At 49.2% G+C, this 22,214-nt stretch overlaps 1 protein-coding gene across 2 annotated transcripts in view; it reads right to left on the reverse strand.

The window, feature by feature from the left end:
• Positions 1 to 265: 265 nt before the first annotated feature.
• Positions 266 to 22,214, reverse strand: part of LOC146063174 (phosphofurin acidic cluster sorting protein 2-like) — a 130,229-nt gene continuing 108,280 nt past the window's right edge. For both annotated transcript variants that reach the window (XM_083175302.1, XM_083175301.1), the window contains 6 exons: positions 15,047 to 15,089; positions 12,105 to 12,147; positions 11,096 to 11,231; positions 4,789 to 5,006; positions 4,164 to 4,277; positions 266 to 3,786 (listed from right to left, as the gene is read on the reverse strand). In XM_083175302.1, coding sequence (XP_083031428.1) covers positions 3,674 to 3,786; positions 4,164 to 4,277; positions 4,789 to 5,006; positions 11,096 to 11,231; positions 12,105 to 12,147; positions 15,047 to 15,089 — 667 coding nt within the window. In that variant the 3' untranslated portion in view covers positions 266 to 3,673. The remainder of the gene's footprint in view (positions 3,787 to 4,163; positions 4,278 to 4,788; positions 5,007 to 11,095; positions 11,232 to 12,104; positions 12,148 to 15,046; positions 15,090 to 22,214) is intronic.

Consider the following 22,214-nt stretch of genomic DNA (forward strand, 5'->3'; position numbering starts at 1 on the left):
GGGGGGGGGGGGGGGGGGGCTGATTGACAGGAACCTACGTCATAACCTGCACCCCCTTTTGTCATCTCTGCTATAAAGTCAGTTAGGAGTAAATCTGGTTATATCCCTGGTGAAAGATTTTATTTATTTATTATTGAAGTGAAATATCAGATCAACAGATTTGTTTTTCTGTTAAGACCCCAGAAATATAAATCTTTAACTTATGATTTTTAGTAAAGATGGTGACAAGACCACTAGTAATATGGACACTGAACGACTTCCCACGTAAGATTCTGAATTCATTTTTATTGAAATAAACAGAACAGAACATAAAATAAATGATGTGAAGTGATCAATGCTCAGCTGTCACAGATGACTGAAGCCTGGGGCCAGTGGCTCTTGTAAATATTTGGACCCTTTATAAGTTTAATATGAGTCTGCAGATGCCAAGGCTGGTTTGTTAATAAGAGGCCAGCACATTCAGTAAACCAGCAATTCGGTCAGGGCTTAGTGATCTTTGAGAGTGGTCTGATATCAGTTACACACGGTTAGTGCCTATTCTTCCGGATGACACCTCCTACAGTGATCCCTACTCTCTTCCCGATGTCACCTCCTACAGTGATCCCTACTCTCTTCTTATTGACACCTCCTACAGTGATCCCTACTCTCTTCCGGATGACACCTCCTACAGTGATCCCTACTCTCTTCCCGATGTCACCTCCTACAGTGATCCCTACTCTCTTCCTATTGACACATCCTACAGTGATCCCTACTCTTTTCCGGATGACACCTCCTACAGTAATCCCTACTCTCTTCCTGATGACACCTCCTACAGTGATCCCTACTCTCTTCCTAATGACACCTCCTACAGTGATTCCTACTCTCTTCCCGATGTCACCTCCTACAGTGATCCCTACTCTCTTCCTATTGACACATCCTACAGTGATCCCTACTCTCTTCCTATTGACACATCCTACAGTGATCCCTACTCTCTTTCTGATTATACATCCTACAGTGATCCCTACTCTCTTCCCGATGACACATCCTACAGTGATCCCTACTCTTCCCGATGACACATCCTACAGTGATCCCTACTCTCTTCCTGATTACACCTCCTACAGTGATCCCTACTCTATTCCCGATGGCACCTCCTGCAGTGATCCCTACTCTATTCCCGTTGGCATCTCCTACAGTCATCTGTACCCTCTTACTGATGTCACCTCCTACCGTCATCCGTACTCTCTTCCCGATGACACCTCCTGCAGTGATCCCTACTCTATTCCCGATGGCACCTCCTGCAGTGATCCCTACCCTCTTCCTGATGTCACCTCCTACCGTCATCCATACTCTCTTCCCGATGACACCTCCTGCAGTGATCCCTACTCTATTCCCGATGGCACCTCCTACAGTCATCTGTACCCTCTTCCTGATGTCACCTCCTACCGTCATCCATACTCTATTCCCGATGACACCTCCTGCAGTGATCCCTACTCTCTTCCTGATGACCCATTTACGAAGTACAGTCTGATATTTTAAGATCAGATGTCAATTTGCAGACCTCTCAAAGAGAGTGATGAGACTTTCATCATGGGTGGAACAGAAGCACAGTGGTCAGCACAATTGTCTCACAGCGTTGGGCCACTCCACCTGTGTATGTTCTGTTATCGTCCCATGGATTCCCTCCCTAAATACTCCTCCCCGCCAGCGACTATTAGAGGCCACTCGAAGGACCAAATTACTCCTTTGTGCTCTAAAAGATGCTATAACACAAAGTAAAAGCAAGTTTTGCAGGAACACTGTTCTGTCTCAAACTTGCTGGATATGGAGAGAGAGGGAGCTGTGAAGACCGAGATGGGAGGTAGGAGCAGATAGGGACTGGGGGTGGAGAGTTTGTGGGCTAAAAACTGTCACAGCTCAAAGTGAAAGTAAAACCTGTCACAGTTTAAAGTGAAAGTACATTGCAGAAGCCGTCATTTTTATGGACTTTTAACTGCTATACATATATGGTATTAATATTGCTACGCAGCTGGTACCATGAACAGTCTGGGTAAAACTGAGCGAGGGGTATTTGTTTTGTTATGTTTGTGACTTTATACATAGCCTGATGTTACACATTGTTGTACAGCAAGGACACAAGGCGCAGCTCTCAGCCGTACCCCCCCCCCCCCCCCAGGCTTTAACTTTTCCTGCCGCTTATTGGGAGCCTTGACACCCGAGGGGGTGCGCTGCCTCATACTGTTCTGTACTCATGTTGCGACAAAGCCATAGGGCCAGGAACACAGATACAGAGATTAATGTGTTCATGTAACATATACTGTGCACTGCACAAGGGGAGATTATGAGAATAAAGTAGGCTATGCGTTGGGTCACAGCTGCTGCATGAGACCTACTGCAGCCACAAAAGTCCCCCCTGCAGCAGCCTGGATGTGCCTGCGAATTTCATGCTGCTCCTAGAAAATGCCACATCCCACCCACGCAATACTGCATTTATGACCCCATTGTAACTTTAACTGCAATCACCAGGCGATCGCAGTTTAAGTGTCTGCGCACTGGCGTGTGCATGCATGCGCAAAGTCTGAAAATCGCGATCTGCGATTTTTGGACACTTGTTATTAGGTCTGAATCGGGCCCATGGTTTCTATTTTCCTATTTTCCCACTATATAATCCCTAATCCAGCCGACTAACAATCACCTCCTCCAGCTGTCTCCTTCCTACTAAGGTGCGCCCCAGGCCTCACTATGGAGCCTATCACTGGGATCAACCTGTTTCTCTACTCCACCCCATCCTCTTCCGTCCACCAGCTCCTCGCATTGCGGAAGCCCCCACTGTCTCTCCGGGGCAGCAGGAAGCGAACGTATTACCCTAAGGACCATCATTGACATTCCCTTAAATTGTAATCAACGTCATCTATTTCTATCTTTACTTGAACCTTGATTACTGGGACCTCCGAGACCCACTATACAGAGATGACCTGTCGGCACATGGGTCTATCACATACATTTTCTATTTCAGTCTGCGGTTAACCCTATGAGCACCAATATTGCTGTGACTGATGTGCAAAATATCTGCTAAAAATGTCGGCTTTGCTCACGACTGTTCTTTTTTTGACGCAATGTCAAACAAAACTTCAGTTAATCGTCTTCAGATCATTTGCTGGATAACTAAAGTGATTCATATCCCTCGATTCCGACCCCTGGCATTTTTAGTGGATATTTTGCACATCTCCTATGTTGGCACTCAAAGGGGTTAATGACATAACGGAGTTCTGGCTTTAATACAGTTTGTTACTTACCAGGGATGAAATCAATGACCTCATAGGCCAAGAGAGGCACTACGACCGACCAACTCATTTTATCCTTTTCACCACAAAATACTCATTATTTCCCCCAATTTACAAATCCATTGTCAATGAACAAATACTTCAATTGCATTTATTTCAATGTAACACTTTTCAGGAGGACTCACTGATTCATTGCTATTACTGATCATGGTGAGCTATACTCATCTCAATTATACACGTCGCCTTCCAGATTGCCTTAGAAGGAAGGTGGACAAGGGCAGGGGTACCACACTGACACAAAGGATCTTGTGGGACAAAGTGAATGATCTACCTGACGTTACTGACTCGGAAAGGAAAATACAGAGTGGTCCATTTACAGAAAGTGTTTATCTAATGATGACATCACAGTGACATCACATCTTCACGTGACCAAAGATGCCCACAGGGAACTGCTTGACGTGAGTCGGCCATTGTGCCGCCAGCTGAAAGAACTTGACGTCATTCCACTCCACGCCGTCTATGGTAACTGCAAGGAAGATAAGGCGTTTGTGGGATATTAAGTCAAACAGAACTTTACAGCAAGGTCATATCACAATACCAGGCAGTGGTGACCATAACCACTAGAACACAGTACTCGTTACTTGCACTGTCAGGGTTTGGGATGTATCACTCCGGCATGATGATAAATGTGGTCAGAAGATGACCACTCTTGGTCTGTATGGCCATCTTCAACAGTATTTTACATGTAGGTGTCAAAGCTGACCCTGGTGCTTGGTGGAACTTTGTGTTTTTGTGAACGTCAGTGAGAGTGAAGTCACGTATAGAGCTGAGGGCCTCAACGTTTAGTCATTAATATCCCAGGACATGAGATCATGTATAGAGCTATGACAGGGCCCCTCTTACCTCTCAGCATGGTGTTTTGGTTCTTGGCGGTGCATATCAGACGACTGATTCCTTCAATCACCTGACTACGAGACTCGGGTTCCTTCTCTTTGGGCTTCTTAGTGAGGAACATGACTAGGAAAGAACATCATTAGTTATGGGGAAGAGTCTATCAAGCATTGATGCAGCTTGGTACATCCTTAAGGTGGAACTCACCCAATCTATTACTGTTCAGTAGATGAGACTTAAGGCCCATACACACTGGGCGACTTTGAGATGAAAGCCGCTCAAAACAGCATGTTTGAGCGGCTTTCAGCTCCAAAGCCGCCCAGTGTGTATTGCCCGGCGATGATCGGTGAGCGCTGCTGCGCGCTCCCGCATCATCGCCGGGAAAGCCGTTCATCTACTGATATGTAAAATGACACACCAAGGTTACAATGGGTAACAGGGAGGCACAGGTACTTCCATGGATAATAGTAACTCTGACCACCCACCTTACAAACCCCAGAAGGCGGGTAATGTGGAGGGAACATGGCAGGTGTGTTATACATGATCACTAAATGCATGTAGGGAATAGCAGCCTGTGGCTACTGATGGATATTGGGTTCTAGAACATGGGCAGATGCCATTGGTCAGCGCTTCTCACCTTTCTTGTTTTTCTCCTGAGTGACTATAGTCATAGTCATGCACAGGGGCAGGTTGTTCTCTCCAGGCGGTGGCAGGCGGCTGACCTGCAGGGAACGGAAATTGCTCCTCATTGTGTTCTTAGTGGCGGTGTCTCTCCGATCCCCATCCTTCCTGCGCTCTGGCCACTGCCAGTAATCTACCTGCAGACCCATCACTTCCACACCTGCCAGCAAAGTCCTAGAGCCAAAGGAAGTGGGGAGACAGAGGTAAGTAGTGGGATGGGTAACCGAGACAGTAGGATGGATGTCAAAGAAAGAGAGAGAGAGAGACAGCGGGATGGATGTCAGAGAGAGAGAGAGAGAGAGAGAGACAGCGGGATGGATGTCAGGGAGAGAGACAGCGGGATGGATATCAGGGAGAGAGACAGCGGGATGGATGTCAGGGAGAGAGACAGCAGGATGGATGTCAGGGAGAGAGACAGCAGGATGGATATCAGAGAGAGAGAGACACAGAATGGATGTCAGGGAGAGAGACAGCAGGATGGATGCCAGAGAGAGAGAGAGACAGGATGGATGTCAGGGAGAGAGAGAGACAGCGGGATGGACGTCAGGGAGAGAGAGAGACAGCGGGATGGACGTCAGGGAGAGAGAGAGACAGCGGGATGGACGTCAGGGAGAGAGACAGCGGGATGGACGTCAGGGAGAGAGACAGCGGGATGGACGTCAGGTAGAGAGACAGCGGGATGGACGTCAGGGAGAGAGACAGCGGGATGGACGTCAGGGAGAGAGACAGCGGGATGGACGTCAGGGAGAGAGACAACGGGATGGACGTCAGGGAGAGAGACAACGGGATGGACGTCAGGGAGAGAGACAACGGGATGGACGTCAGGGAGAGAGACAACGGGATGGACGTCAGAGAGAGAGACAGCGGGATGGACGTCAGGGAGAGAGACAGCGGGATGGACGTCAGGGAGAGAGACAGCGGGATGGACGTCAGGGAGAGAGACAGCGGGATGGACGTCATGGAGAGAGACAGCGGGATGGACGTCAGGGAGAGAGACAGCGGGATGGACGTCAGGGAGAGAGACAGCGGGATGGACGTCAGGGAGAGAGACAGCGGGATGGACGTCAGGGAGAGAGACAGCGGGATGGACGTCAGGGAGAGAGACAGCGGGATGGACGTCAGGGAGAGAGACAGCGGGATGGACGTCAGGGAGAGAGACAGCGGGATGGACGTCAGGGAGAGAGACAGCGGGATGGACGTCAGGGAGAGAGACAGCGGGATGGACGTCAGGGAGAGAGACAGCGGGATGGACGTCAGGGAGAGAGACAGCGGGATGGACGTCAGGGAGAGAGACAGCGGGATGGACGTCAGGGAGAGAGACAGCGGGATGGATGTCAGGGAGAGAGACAGCGGGATGGATGTCAGGGAGAGAGACAGCGGGATGGATGTCAGGGAGAGAGACAGCGGGATGGATGTCAGGGAGAGAGACAGCGGCATGGATGTCAGGGAGAGAGACAGCGGGATGGATGTCAGGGAGAGAGACAGCGGGATGGATGTCAGGGAGAGAGACAGCGGGATGGATGTCAGGGAGAGAGACAGCGGGATGGATGTCAGGGAGAGAGACAGCGGGATGGATGTCAGGGAGAGAGACAGCGGGATGGATGTCAGGGAGAGAGACAGCGGGATGGATGTCAGGGAGAGAGACAGCGGGATGGATGTCAGAGAGAGAGACAGCGGGATGGATGTCATGGAGAGAGACAGCGGGATGGATGTCAGGGAGAGAGACAGCGGGATGGATGTCAGGGAGAGAGACAGCGGGATGGATGTCAGGGAGAGAGACAGCGGGATGGATGTCAGGGAGAGAGACAGCGGGATGGATGTCAGGGAGAGAGACAGCGGGATGGATGTCAGGGAGAGAGACAGCGGGATGGATGTCAGGGAGAGAGACAGCGGGATGGATGTCAGGGAGAGAGACAGCGGGATGGATGTCAGGGAGAGAGACAGCGGGATGGATGTCAGGGAGAGAGACAGCGGGATGGATGTCAGAGAGAGACAGCGGGATGGATGTCAGAGAGAGACAGCGGGATGGATGTCAGAGAGAGACAGCGGGATGGATGTCAGAGAGAGACAGCGGGATGGATGTCAGGGAGAGAAACAGCGGGATGGATGTCAGAGAGAGAGACAGCGGGATGGATGTCAGAGAGAGAGACAGCGGGATGGATGTCAGAGAGAGAGACAGCGGGATGGATGTCAGAGAGAGAGAGACAGCGGGATGGATGTCAGAGAGAGAGAGACAGCGGGATGGATGTCAGAGAGAGAGACAGCGGGATGGATGTCAGGGAGAGAGACAGCGGGATGGATGTCAGAGAGAGAGAGAGACAGCGGGATGGATGTCAGACAGAGAGACAGCGGGATGGATGTCAGAGAGAGACAGCGGGATGGATGTCAGAGAGAGAGACAGCGGGATGGATGTCAGAGAGAGAGACAGCGGGATGGATGTCAGGGAGAGAGACAGCGGGATGGATGTCAGGGAGAGAGACAGCGGGATGGATGTCAGAGAGAGAGACAGCGGGATGGATGTCAGGGAGAGACAGCGGGATGGATGTCAGAGAGACAGCGGGATGGATGTCAGAGAGAGAGAGAGACAGCGGGATGGATGTCAGAGAGAGAGACAGCGGGATGGATGTCAGAGAGAGAGAGAGACAGCGGGATGGATGTCAGAGAGAGAGAGAGACAGCGGGATGGATGTCAGAGAGAGAGAGAGACAGCGGGATGGATGTCAGAGAGAGAGAGAGACAGCGGGATGGATGTCAGAGAGAGAGACAGCGGGATGGATGTCAGAGAGAGAGAGAGACAGCGGGATGGATGTCAGAGAGAGAGACAGCGGGATGGATGTCAGAGAGAGAGACAGCGGGATGGATGTCAGAGAGAGAGACAGCGGGATGGATGTCAGAGAGAGAGACAGCGGGATGGATGTCAGAGAGAGAGACAGCGGGATGGATGTCAGAGAGAGAGACAGCGGGATGGATGTCAGAGAGAGAGACAGCGGGATGGATGTCAGGGAGAGAGACAGCGGGATGGATGTCAGAGAGAGAGACAGCGGGATGGATGTCAGGGAGAGAGACAGCGGGATGGATGTCAGGGAGAGAGACAGCGGGATGGATGTCAGGGAGAGAGACAGCGGGATGGATGGATGTCAGGGAGAGAGACAGCGGGATGGATGTCAGAGAGAGAGACAGCGGGATGGATGTCAGAGAGAGAGAGACAGCAGGATGGATGTCAGAGAGAGAGAGAGACAGCGGGATGGATGTCAGAGAGAGAGAGAGAGACAGCGGGATGGATGTCAGAGAGAGAGAGACAGCAGGATGGATGTCAGAGAGAGAGAGACAGCGGGATGGATGTCAGAGAGAGAGAGAGAGACAGCGGGATGGATGTCAGAGAGAGAGAGACAGCGGGATGGATGTCAGAGAGAGAGAGACAGCATGATGGATGTCAGAGAGAGAGACAGCGGGATGGATGTCAGAGAGAGAGACAGCGGGATGGATGTCAGAGAGAGAGACAGCGGGATGGATGTCAGGGAGAGAGACAGCGGGATGGATGTCAGAGAGAGAGACAGCGGGATGGATGTCAGGGAGAGAGACAGCGGGATGGATGTCAGGGAGAGAGACAGCGGGATGGATGTCAGGGAGAGAGACAGCGGGATGGATGTCAGAGAGAGAGACAGCGGGATGGATGTCAGAGAGAGAGAGACAGCGGGATGGATGTCAGAGAGAGAGACAGCGGGATGGATGTCAGAGAGAGAGAGAGACAGCGGGATGGATGTCAGAGAGAGAGACAGCGGGATGGATGTCAGAGAGAGAGACAGCGGGATGGATGTCAGAGAGAGAGACAGCGGGATGGATGTCAGAGAGAGAGACAGCGGGATGGATGTCAGAGAGAGAGACAGCGGGATGGATGTCAGGGAGAGAGACAGCGGGATGGATGTCAGAGAGAGAGACAGCGGGATGGATGTCAGGGAGAGAGACAGCGGGATGGATGTCAGGGAGAGAGACAGCGGGATGGATGGATGTCAGGGAGAGAGACAGCGGGATGGATGTCAGAGAGAGAGACAGCGGGATGGATGTCAGAGAGAGAGAGACAGCAGGATGGATGTCAGAGAGAGAGAGAGACAGCGGGATGGATGTCAGAGAGAGAGAGAGAGACAGCGGGATGGATGTCAGAGAGAGAGAGACAGCAGGATGGATGTCAGAGAGAGAGAGACAGCGGGATGGATGTCAGAGAGAGAGAGAGAGACAGCGGGATGGATGTCAGAGAGAGAGAGACAGCGGGATGGATGTCAGAGAGAGAGAGACAGCATGATGGATGTCAGAGAGAGAGACAGCGGGATGGATGTCAGAGAGAGAGACAGCGGGATGGATGTCAGAGAGAGAGACAGCGGGATGGATGTCAGGGAGAGAGACAGCGGGATGGATGTCAGAGAGAGAGACAGCGGGATGGATGTCAGGGAGAGAGACAGCGGGATGGATGTCAGGGAGAGAGACAGCGGGATGGATGTCAGGGAGAGAGACAGCGGGATGGATGTCAGGGAGAGAGACAGCGGGATGGATGTCAGGGAGAGAGACAGCGGGATGGATGTCAGAGAGAGAGAGACAGCAGGATGGATGTCAGAGAGAGAGAGAGACAGCGGGATGGATGTCAGAGAGAGAGAGACAGCGGGATGGATGTCAGAGAGAGAGAGAGAGACAGCGGGATGGATGTCAGAGAGAGAGAGACAGCAGGATGGATGTCAGAGAGAGAGAGACAGCGGGATGGATGTCAGAGAGAGAGAGAGACAGCGGGATGGATGTCAGAGAGAGAGAGACAGCGGGATGGATGTCAGAGAGAGAGAGACAGCATGATGGATGTCAGAGAGAGAGACAGCGGGATGGATGTCAGAGAGAGAGACAGCGGGATGGATGTCAGAGAGAGGAGTGAGATAGCAACATATATATATGAGAGAGAGAGAGATCTATGGACCTAGATATTACACACTGGACCCAGATAGTACACACTGGGCACAGATATTACACACTGGACCCAGATATTACACACTGGACCCAGATAGTACACACTGGACCCAGATAGTACACACTGGACCCAGATAGTACACACTGGGCACAGATAGTACACACTGGACCCAGATAGTACACACTGGACCCAGATAGTACACACTGGGCACAGATAGTACACACTGGGCACAGATAGTACACACTGGGCACAGATAGTACACACTGGGCACAGATAGTACACACTGGGCACAGATAGTACACACTGGGCACAGATAGTACACACTGGGCACAGATAGTACACACTGGGCACAGATAGTACACACTGGGCACAGATAGTACACACTGGGCACAGATAGTACACACTGGACCTAGATAGTACACACAGAGCATCTGACTCAGTAAGGATCGCATATCACATGCATTTGCCCCTGTCCTGTCCCGACCCCCCCCTTGAACACCTCTGCCTGTCAATAGGGTAGAGGCATTCGCTATTCTGTGCTGCATTTGCAGGACCCATTCTACACACGAGCATCAGGGAAGCTGTGGGTTTGGTCGCTTATGCAATCCAACCTGAATTATCCCCTGAGATCACATAAAGCCTAAACCAGTGGCGCTCAAACTCGGTCTTCAGGGCCCCACACAGTTCATGTTTCAGATCCCCCAGCAGGTGCACTCATTACTGACTGACACATTTTAAAAGACCCACAGGTGGAGCTAATTATTTCACTTGCAATTCTTTGAGGAGACCTGGAAAACATGCACTGTGTGGGGTCCTGAGGACCGACTTTGAGAACCTGTGACCTAAAGCCCAAAGACCTCCTTATTTGGAATAACTAACCACAGAAACTCACACTCTAAAGCTCTGCAGGCGCAGCAGAGATCTGTGTTCCCTCCAGACTGAATAATCTGGAGAAGAAAAGGTTGAATATCCAACCTGCGTGTACAAATCCTGCAGTCTGGGGATGGAATCCGTCAGGGTGGAGTCCTCATTACATGATCTTACTATTCCAGATCACTCAGCTGGAGGAAACATTGTGTCAGACCTAATAATAAATGTGACTTATTCCTTACAGCCTGGAAACACTTCTGCATCAGACATCTATAGCAGCAGGAATAAGTCACTGGTACTGTATGACGATAGGAAGAGCGGCCTCTATGACTAATGTAATAATAATCATTACACCCAACACAAGAGAACACCCTCCCTCCTACATGACGGTATTAGTGACTCCTCACTGTAACGCTGTGACCCACGTTATGCTCTGTGGATCTTACCCGGCATTGGACAGGCCACTGGTGACTGAGGGGGATGGGGGAGGAGTGCAGGGGGGCTCCTTGGAAGTGTTCACTCCGGGAGAGGAGGAGGAGCTCAGGAGGGATGGACTGCACACGGACGCTTCATCAGAGTCCACTGTGGAGAAAGAGAGGAAACGTGAGCTGCAATTAATCAATACGTACAGGGACTGAAGTGCAGCCGCTGGGACACAATGGGGAACCCTGGTGCAGTAACATGCAGTCACTTCAAACAAATACTGTTCTATGGGCCCCATTAGACCTGCTTGCTAGGCTGCGTACATTCGCTGCCTAGTGAACATGTAAACTCCACCCGCCGAATGCACGTCCACCCTGCCGCCCGAATCCCCATGCTTGCACAACCTCTCTTTGCAGATGAAAGTACTGTAAGCCTACTTATATATGTTGGCCGTTCTTCTGCGAATTGCTAGCGGGCGCTGACATCACCGGATGTCAGCTGCCCGCCCACTTCCTTCTGAATGTGCACACATATGTAACGGTGCCTTAGAGCACCCTTACATATGCGTGCATGTTCCACATCATTCGATGGTCGCCGACCATCGAATGATGTGGGTGTTCCCCCGCAGGCTGCGAATGGATGTCTATGCAAAACATCCATCGAGTGCGAAGGAACGCCCCTTGCAAATGGTTGGCCGGCGTACTACCATTCACAAGGCGGGGTTAGGTTGACTCGCAAGGCTGCGAATTCACATGCAAGCGAATTATCCAGAATAACCCCCTAAATCCTAGCTCCAGTATAATGTCATAATATATAAGGTCTAATAGACAGGTAAACACAGAAGCCCCCACAGCTGCTATTGTCTCTAATATATAATGGATGTCAGAGAGATTCTAACATAATAGCGATCCCATACACTAATGTAGCCATCCGCCCATATGGTGTCATATTCTATATGTCCTACAGAGAAATGAGTTCCAGTGTCATGTGTGGCCCCATTAGTCCCAGCCCATTCCACATTAGTACGCTCACCGGAAGCTGCTAGCGGCTGCTCGACAATCCCGACTTTTACAACCTGAAACAGAGAGAACACATCAAGTGAATTGAGCATTATGTACTGCAAGCATGCAGAGCCGGCCCTAGCTAATTTGATACTCTAAGCTAGATTTTGGTTGGTGCCCCCTAACACCCTTGCTCCTTATTCACATTACACCACACCATTTTGCTCCTTATTCACTTTATACCACACTGTATTGCTCCTAATTCACAATGCACCACACAGTAGTGCCCTTTATACACTTTACGAAAAACAATAGTGTACCTCATACACATAATGCCACACAGTAAAAGCGACCCTTATACACATAATGCCACACAGTAATATCCCTTACACATTATACCACATATTAGTAATGCCATTATCCATATAATGCCACACAGTAATATCCCTTACACATTATACCACATATTAGTAATGCCATTGTAGATATAATGCCACACAGTAATTTCCCTTAAACATTATACCGCACATTAGTAATGTCCTTATACACATAATTCCTCACAGTAATGCCGCTTACACATATGACAAGACAAATACGATGGAGGAAAGCAAGCGATTCATCAAAGATTAATCAAGGTTTAGTAGAATATGGGCAGTTACAAAGGACACACAGCCAAAACCACCATGTTATTACATATCCAGAACCTAGATTCTGTCCGGCAGATGTATCAAGTATTGGAGAGAGATAAAGTTGAGAAATTTTCCATAGCAGCCAATCAGCTTCTCACGGTCATTTCAAAGGATGTGCTAGAGCTACACAGAGACAAGGAAGGTACAATGACCTGACACTACAGGAAGACACAGATGAAGACAATGCCCAGATCTAAAGACAACCAAAATATTCTACAGCCAGTCTGTGCTCTGCTACGGCTACATGCCGGAGCTGGGAAACATACCCCGAATCCGGCGCAATCCTTATAAATCCTTTTAGCACCTTTAAAAAACCCATGCAGTGCCTCTCTTCTGCCTGGGGGGGGTGTTCTCTCCCATGCTACGTCTAGCACATGTTTGTCTGTATCTTAGTGTTAGGTACAGACCAGGCTAGGCCAGGAGCACCAGAGCTGAGAGCGATAGCCCAGTCAGGAAAAGAGGACCGGTACAGACTGTGAAAGACGCAGAGTACTAGACTGAGCGCTCAGCAATCCCTACCCTAACCCTCACCCTAGTACCCTAACCTTCACCCTAGTACCCTAACCTTCACCCTAGTACCCTAACCCTCACCCTAAACATCCATCCTAATACCGTACCCTATCATCACTAACCCCAAACCTTCCCCTAGCCATAATATGAAACCTAATACCCAAGGGTAGACTAGATCGGTTATATGGTTATTACCTGCTCTAACATTTTAGGACATTGCCCAGAGATATTATGGACTAGGTGCCTGATTCAGACTCACTAAGCAGAGGCCATTCGCTGCTCAGCAAACAGCATAACGCCGCCTGGCCGAATGCCCAAACCCCCCCCCCAGCCAATTTATTGGCCACATTATGTTACTAATACCCCTTTTACACCAGCCTAAATAATCCGGGTTTTTTGCACGAGACTGCATAAAAACCCAGGTTTGCAGGTGGTGTAAATGGTCTGACCAGGGTCGGGAGATCCGGCATTTCAACCCAGGTAGCAAGCAGGGTTGAACACAGATTCAACCCGGCTCGCTGTGTAGTGTAAACGGGTAACCCGAGTCGATGCGACCTGGGACCTGTTCACTGCAATGCAATTGATGATGCTGGGATATGCTCTCATCTCCCAGCGACAACTCAGGACTCGCCTCCAATGATGTCACCCGCCCGGCATTATACCAGGTGGGGACTCTAGTGTAAAAGGGGTCACAAGCCAGATCGCTCCCAGGATGGAGCTGGGTACAAAATCCCAGGTGCGACCCGGCTTTAAGGTGTAAAAGGGGTATAACACTGTTCAGTTAATTCTCTGAGCCATATAGCCTGAATAATAATCATTAAAAGCAGTGTTCACCCTCTATGCCGGTCATTACAAACAGTCTTTATATTGTACTGTGATGGACTACTCAGAAAGCATAAGACATATGACTTAGACACTCACTAAATTTTACAAAGATTGGTTGCTATAGGAAGCATCCCATTTTAGTAAATTTACCCCTTACTTAAGAAAATGAAAGTTTTGATCAAACCCAGAACTTTAGAGTCAATGTACAAAAAGGGTCAAATATGTTCGATGAAGACGAAAAAAAAACACATCTATTAAATTATTAAATGTCATTCGTGACTGATGCAAGAAGTTGGGAATATATATGATAAATAAACACCTGTTATTTAACAAACTGACCACACATTTCACCGGACACAGTTCCAGCAATAATAGTAACAGACAATTTCATATATAATCTCATCCCACCTACAGTACCTCTTGGACATACAGTATAGATAACTACAGGAAAAGTGATGCTATTTATTCAGACATAAACGGGATAATGGAAGATAGAGACATAGACGAATCACTTGTATGAGATGTATGGGAATCTAAACACAAAGCTTTTCATGACAGCTCTGACCCTGGCTGCAGCAGTTGCAGGGCTCTGGGCTCCCAATAGTATCAGGATCTCATGCCTGCCCAGCAAGCCATCCAGGAAGTGAGATACAACTTATCAAGCAACCACATTAGTCAGCCACAACCCGAATCTGCATTCACCAATCACTGCCGTGTGCCAAGGGAAGGGTGGGGCAGATGCTCCAGAGCAGCCATGAAATCTGACAGCCGCCAGGAAGTGGTTAGATGACGGTGATGGGGGCATGATTGTGTCATGCACAATTAAACCTCGCGCCACATCCCTATGCCACAAAGTATATTTACTGTAAACTGACAGAAATGGTTTTGAACAACAAATTTGTGTAATACAGTGACAATTCCAGTAGTATTTTGGGCAACAAGAACTCACCCCGATAAATGGAACAAACTTCTGGCAAGAATCCTCATCAGCGCTGAGAGACAGGAGGACAGAGAAGAGTAAAGGGAAAGTGAGAAGCAGCAGAGGTGGAAACAGAAATACTTAAAGAACGACAGAGCAAACAAATGTGTAAAGAAAACCCAGCATATACAAGGAAATATATAGCGTCATTAGAGATCACTTGGTAAGAGAAAGATACACAATCAGATATATACAGGATACAAGAGAAGATAGCGGAGGGAGTTTGTGAAAGGACTGAACAAATGAAGTAGAATAAAGTTTGAGGAAGCAAATGTGTAATACATAGAACATGGAATCAGCTTCTGGGGCCACGTTACAGACCTGAAGCTGGGGGCTCATTCACTGAGAGAGACACAGAGAGAGAGAGAGAGCTGAAAAGTACACAGAGGGGCACATACAAAACAGACTGAAGTACAGGTAGTAGTATTATAAGAGACTGTGGGGCATTTGAGAAGACAACAATGGAGGACAGAGGAGGACAGGAGACTGAGGGGCACATAAAAAGTAGGTGTAAGTAGAGCCAGGAGGACAGGAGACTGAGGGGCACATGAGAAGTAGGTGTAAGTAGAGCCAGGAGGACAGGAGACTGAGGGGCACATGAGAAGTAGGTGTAAGGAGAGCTAGGAGGACAGGAGACTGAGGGGCACATGAGAAGTAGGTGTAAGGAGAGCTAGGAGGACAGGAGACTGAGGGGCACATGATAAGTGGGTATCAGTAGAGCTAGAAGGACAAAAGACTGAGGGGCACATGAGAAGTAGGTGTTAGTAGAGCTAGGAGGACAGAAGACTGAGGGGCACATGAGAAGTAGGTGACAGTAGAGCTAGGAGGACAGAAGACTGAGGGGCAGGGCAGGCTCTACCATTAGGCAGCTTTAGGCATCTGCCTAGGGCAACTGGATCTGGGGGGGTGCCACCAAGTCTGCAAATCAAAAAAATTAAGGATGTCTATGAGGATCCCTTTTGTACTTAATGCAAGTGGCGACTGTGGAACTTCTAAGACCTCACCTCCATACTTTCCCTTGAGACATACTTCCCTACATTGCTGCCCCCTCCTCCTTGTACTCTGGGTGGCAAAGGGGAGGGTGCAGAGGGCCTTCGGGGGGGGGCTTGGAGGACCACATGATTTTTTTTTTTTGGTGGCGAGGGTGGGAGTAGGTTGAAGTTTTGCCTAGGGTGCTGAGAAGCCTTACACCGGCCCTGCTGAGGGGCACATGAGAAGTAGGTGTAAGTAGAGCTAGGAGGACAGGAGACTGAGGGGCACATGAGAAGTAGGTGTTAGTAGAGCTAGGAGGACAGGAGACTGAGGGGCACATGAGAAGTAGGTGTTAGTAGAGCTAGGAGGACAGAAGACTGATGGTCACATGAGAAGTAGGGGTAAGTAGAGCTAGTAGGACAGGAGACTGAGGTGCACATGAGAAGTAGGTGTTAGTAGAGCTAGGAGGACAGGAGACTGAGGGGTACATGAAAAGTAGGTGTTAGTAGAGCTAGGAGTACAGGAGACTGAGGGGCATATGAGAAGTAGGTGTTAGTAGAGCTAGGAGGACAGGAGACTGAGGGGTACATGAGAAGTAGGTGCAAGGAGAGCTAGGAGGACAGGAGACTGATGGGCACATGAGAAGTTGGTGTTAGTAGAGCTAGTAGGACAGGAGACTGAGGGGCACATGAGAAGTAGGTGTAAGTAGAGCTAGGAGGACAGAAGACTGAGGGGCACATGAGAAGTAGGTGTAAGGAGAGCTAGGAGGACAGGAGACTGATGGGCACATGAGAAGTAGGTGTTAGTAGAGCTAGGAGGACAGGAGACTGAGGGGTACATGAGAAGTAGGTGTTAGTAGAGCTAGGAGGACAGGAGACTGAGGGGTACATGAGAAGTAGGTGTTAGTAGAGCTAGTAGGACAGGACACTGAGGGGCACATGAGAAGTAGGTGTAAGTAGAGCTAGGAGGACAGGAGACTGAGGGGCACATGAGAAGTAGGTGTAAGTAGAGCTAGGAGGACAGGAGACTGAGGGGCACATGAGAAGTAGGTGTAAGGAGAGCTAGGAGGACAGGAGACTGAGGTGCGCATGAGAAGTAGGTGTAAGTAGAGCTAGGAGGACAGGAGACTAAGGGGCACATGAGAAGTAGGTGTAAGGAGAGCTAGGAGGACAGGAGACTGAGGTGCGCATGAGAAGTAGGTGTAAGTAGAGCTAGGAGGACAGGAGACTGAGGGGCACATGAGAAGTAGGTGTAAGGAGAGCTAGGAGGACAGGAGACTGAGGGGCACATGAGAAGTAGGTGTAAGGAGAGCTCGGAGGACAGGAGACTGAGGGGCACATGAGAAGTAGGTGTAAGTAGAGCTAGGAGGACAGGAGACTGAGGGGCAGATGAGAAGTAGGTGTTAGTAGAGCTAGGAGGACAGGAGACTGAGGGGCAGATGAGAAGCAGGTGTAAGTAGAGCTAGGAGAACAGGAGACTGAGGGGCACATGAGAAGTAGGTGTAAGTAGAGCTAGTAGGACAGGAGACTAAAGGGAACATGAGGAGTAGGTGGAAGTAGAGCTAGGAGGACAGGAGACTGAGGGGCAGATGAGAAGCAGGTGTAAGTAGAGCTAGGAGGACAGGAGACTGAGGGGCACATGAGAAGTAGGTGTAAGTAGAGCTAGTAGGACAGGAGACTAAAGGGAACATGAGGAGTAGGTGGAAATAGAGCTAGGAGGACAAGAGACTGATGGGCACATGAGAAGTAGTTGTTAGTAGAGCTAGTAGGACAGGACACTGAGGGGCACAGGAGAAGTAGGTGTTAGAGCTAGGAGGACAGGAGAGTGAGGGGCACATGAGAAGTAGGTGTAAGTAGAGCTAGGAGGACAGGAGACTGAAGGGCACATGAGAAGTAGGTGTAAGGAGAGCTAGGAGGACAGGAGACTGAGGTGCGCATGAGAAGTAGGTGTAAGTAGAGCTAGTAGGACAGGAGACTAAGGGGCACATGAGAAGTAGGTGTTAGAGCTAGGAGGACAGGAGAGTGAGGGGCACATGAGAAGTAGGTGTAAGTAGAGCTAGGAGGACAGGAGACTGAGGGGCACATGAGAAGTAGGTGTTAGTAGAGCTTGGAGGACAGGAGACTGGGGTGCACATGAGAAGTAGGTGTAAGTAGAGCTAGGAGGACAGGAGACTGAGGGGCACATGAGAAGTAGGTGTTAGTAGAGCTAGGAGGACAGAAGACTGAGGTGCACATGAGAAGTAGGTGTAAGTAGAGCTAGGAGGACAGGAGACTGAGGGGCACATGAGAAGTAGGTGTTAGTAGAGCTAGGAGGACAGGAGACTGAGGTGCGCATGAGAAGTAGGTGTAAGTAGAGCTAGGAGGACAGGAGACTAAGGGGCACATGAGAAGTAGGTGTAAGGAGAGCTAGGAGGACAGGAGACTGAGGTGCGCATGAGAAGTAGGTGTAAGTAGAGCTAGGAGGACAGGAGACTGAGGGGCACATGAGAAGTAGGTGTAAGGAGAGCTAGGAGGACAGGAGACTGAGGGGCACATGAGAAGTAGGTGTAAGGAGAGCTCGGAGGACAGGAGACTGAGGGGCACATGAGAAGTAGGTGTAAGTAGAGCTAGGAGGACAGGAGACTGAGGGGCAGATGAGAAGTAGGTGTTAGTAGAGCTAGGAGGACAGGAGACTGAGGGGCAGATGAGAAGCAGGTGTAAGTAGAGCTAGGAGAACAGGAGACTGAGGGGCACATGAGAAGTAGGTGTAAGTAGAGCTAGTAGGACAGGAGACTAAAGGGAACATGAGGAGTAGGTGGAAGTAGAGCTAGGAGGACAGGAGACTGAGGGGCAGATGAGAAGCAGGTGTAAGTAGAGCTAGGAGGACAGGAGACTGAGGGGCACATGAGAAGTAGGTGTAAGTAGAGCTAGTAGGACAGGAGACTAAAGGGAACATGAGGAGTAGGTGGAAATAGAGCTAGGAGGACAAGAGACTGATGGGCACATGAGAAGTAGTTGTTAGTAGAGCTAGTAGGACAGGACACTGAGGGGCACAGGAGAAGTAGGTGTTAGAGCTAGGAGGACAGGAGAGTGAGGGGCACATGAGAAGTAGGTGTAAGTAGAGCTAGGAGGACAGGAGACTGAGGGGCACATGAGAAGTAGGTGTAAGGAGAGCTAGGAGGACAGGAGACTGAGGTGCGCATGAGAAGTAGGTGTAAGTAGAGCTAGGAGGACAGGAGACTAAGGGGCACATGAGAAGTAGGTGTTAGAGCTAGGAGGACAGGAGAGTGAGGGGCACATGAGAAGTAGATGTAAGTAGAGCTAGGAGGACAGGAGACTAAGGGGCACATGAGAAGTAGGTGTTAGAGCTAGGAGGACAGGAGAGTGAGGGGCACATGAGAAGTAGGTGTAAGTAGAGCTAGGAGGACAGGAGACTGAGGGGCACATGAGAAGTAGGTGTTAGTAGAGCTTGGAGGACAGGAGACTGGGGTGCACATGAGAAGTAGGTGTAAGTAGAGCTAGGAGGACAGGAGACTGAGGGGCACATGAGAAGTAGGTGTTAGTAGAGCTAGGAGGACAGAAGACTGAGGTGCACATGAGAAGTAGGTGTAAGTAGAGCTAGGAGGACAGGAGACTGAGGGGCACATGAGAAGTAGGTGTTAATAGAGCTAGGAGGACAGGAGACTGAGGGGCACATGAGAAGTAGGTGTTAGTAGAGCTAGGAGGACAGGAGACTGAGGTGCGCATGAGAAGTAGGTGTAAGTAGAGCTAGGAGGACAGGAGACTGAGGGGCACATGAGAAGTAGGTGTAAGGAGAGCTAGGAGGACAGGAGACTGAGGGGCACATGAGAAGTAGGTGTTAGTAGAGCTAGGAGGACAGGAGACTGAGGGACAGATGAGAAGCAGGTGTAAGTAGAGCTAGTAGGACAGGAGACTAAAGGGAACATGAGGAGTAGGTGGAAATAGAGCTAGGAGGACAAGAGACTGAGGGGCACATGAGAAGTAGGTGTAAGTAGAGCTAGGAGGACAAGAGACTGAGGGGCACATGAGAAGTGGGTGTAAGTAGAGCTAGGAGGACAGGAGACTGAGGGGCAGATGAGAAGTAGGTGTTAGTAGAGCTAGGAGGACAGGAGACTGAGGGGCACATGAGAAGTAGGTGTAAGTAGAGCTAGGAGGACAGGAGACTGAGGGGCACATGAGAAGTAGGTGTAAGTAGAGCTAGTAGGACAGGAGACTAAAGGGAACATGAGGAGTAGGTGGAAATAGAGCTAGGAGGACAAGAGACTGAGGGGCACATGAGAAGTAGGTGTAAGTAGAGCTAGGAGGACAAGAGACTGAGGGGCACATGAGAAGTGGGTGTAAGTAGAGCTAGGACAGGAGACTGAGGGAAATACTATACATACGTATAAGTAGAGCTAGTAGGACAGGAGACTGAGGGGCACATGAGAAGTAGGTGTAAGTAGAGCTAGTAAGAGAGGAGACTGAGGGGCACATGAGAAGTAGTTGTAAGTAGAGCTAGGAGGGCAGAAGGCTGAGCAGTACATAAGAAGTAGGTGGAAGCATAAGGGGACATAACGAAAAGCACATGAGAAGAAAGTTGTAGTAAGAATCACAAGACACTGAGGGGCTCGTGAGAAGTAAGAGGAAGGAGAGCTAGGAGGACAGGAGACTGAGGGGCACATAAGAAGTAAGTGTAAGTAGAGCTAGGAGGACAGGAGACTGAGGGGCACATGAGAAGTAGGTGTAAGTAGAGCTAGGACAGGAGACTGAGGGAAATCCTATACATACGTATAAGTAGAGCTCGTAGGACAGGAGTCTGAGGGGCACATAAGAAGTAGGTGTAAGTAGAGCTAGTAAGACAGGAGACTGAGGGGAACATGAGAAGTAGGTGTAAGTAGAGCTAGGAGGACAGAAGGCTGAGCGGTACATAAGAAGTTGTTGTAAGTAGAGCTAGTAAGAGAGGAGACTGAGGGGCACATGAGAAGTAGGTGTAAGTAGAGCTAGTAGGACAGGAGACTGAGGGGCACATATGAAGTAGGTGGAAGCATAAGGGGACATAATGAAAAGCACATGAGAAGAAAGTTGTAGTAAGAATTACAAGACACTGAGGGGCTCGTGAGAAGTAAGAGGAAGGAGAGTTAGGAGGACAGGAGACTGAGGGGCAGATGAGAAGCAGGGGAAAGAAGATTAAGGAGGACAGGAGTCCAAGGGACATATTTGAAGTACTGTAGGTGGAAGGAGATTTAGGAGGACACGCGATGTAGAAAGGATTATAGGAGACTAAGGGCACTTGAGAAGCAGGTGGAGAAAGAATTAGGAGTACAGGAGACTAAAGGATACATAAGAAGTACAGGAAGGAAGTCAGGAGACTGAAGAGCCCATAGGAAGTAATTGGAAGGAGAATTATGGGGATGGGAGACTGAGGGGCAGATGAGAAGAAAGTGGAGGAAGAGTTATGAGGACATAACAATGAAAAGCACATGAGAAGTAAGTGGGAATTAGGAGGACAGGAGATTTAGGGGTACATGAGATAAATATTGAAGGAGAAGTAGAGAAACAGTATAAACGGTGGTTATGAAATGGTGATTGTACGATGTACAAGATGCTGGAAGTGGCCAGGTTAAAGAGTAAAATGTTGAGGAGGGGCAGGATAAACTGACTACAGTAGGTCACAAAATGTTAAATCCAATTCACAATGTCAGCACACAGGTGAGTGATTCAGGATTCAGTCACCCAATCAGAGTAGTTCTAGCATTCTGGTGCAACGTTTGTGTGTATGAATACAATTGCTTTACACACCATCAGTAACGCAGGAGACATGTATATCCCATGTCACAGATGTCACAGTAGCAAAAAGAAGCCGTTAGCAATGATGTGATGAATCTGTTATAAATGAAGGCGTAATGCAACCATGTAAGATGCCACCAAAACAACTGTCTTATGAAGTGGTTATGGCAATGTTATTATACATACAATGACCGTATTCATGAGAAATATTACATAAACCATAAAATATAGAATATATAATGCTAGGTAAGAATCGTAGAAGCACCAGTATCCAATATATGATATAACAATATATCTGGTTTCAAATATTCTTAAAAATAGCGGAATATACAGATTCTAATACTTGATCGCTACTGATATGAATTGACAGTGGGTATGGGTCATTGAGTTTACCAATAATA

This window comes from Crinia signifera, chromosome 3, assembly GCF_055691185.1.
Source record: "Crinia signifera chromosome 3, ASM5569118v1, whole genome shotgun sequence".
Lineage (NCBI taxonomy): Eukaryota > Metazoa > Chordata > Amphibia > Anura > Myobatrachidae > Crinia > Crinia signifera.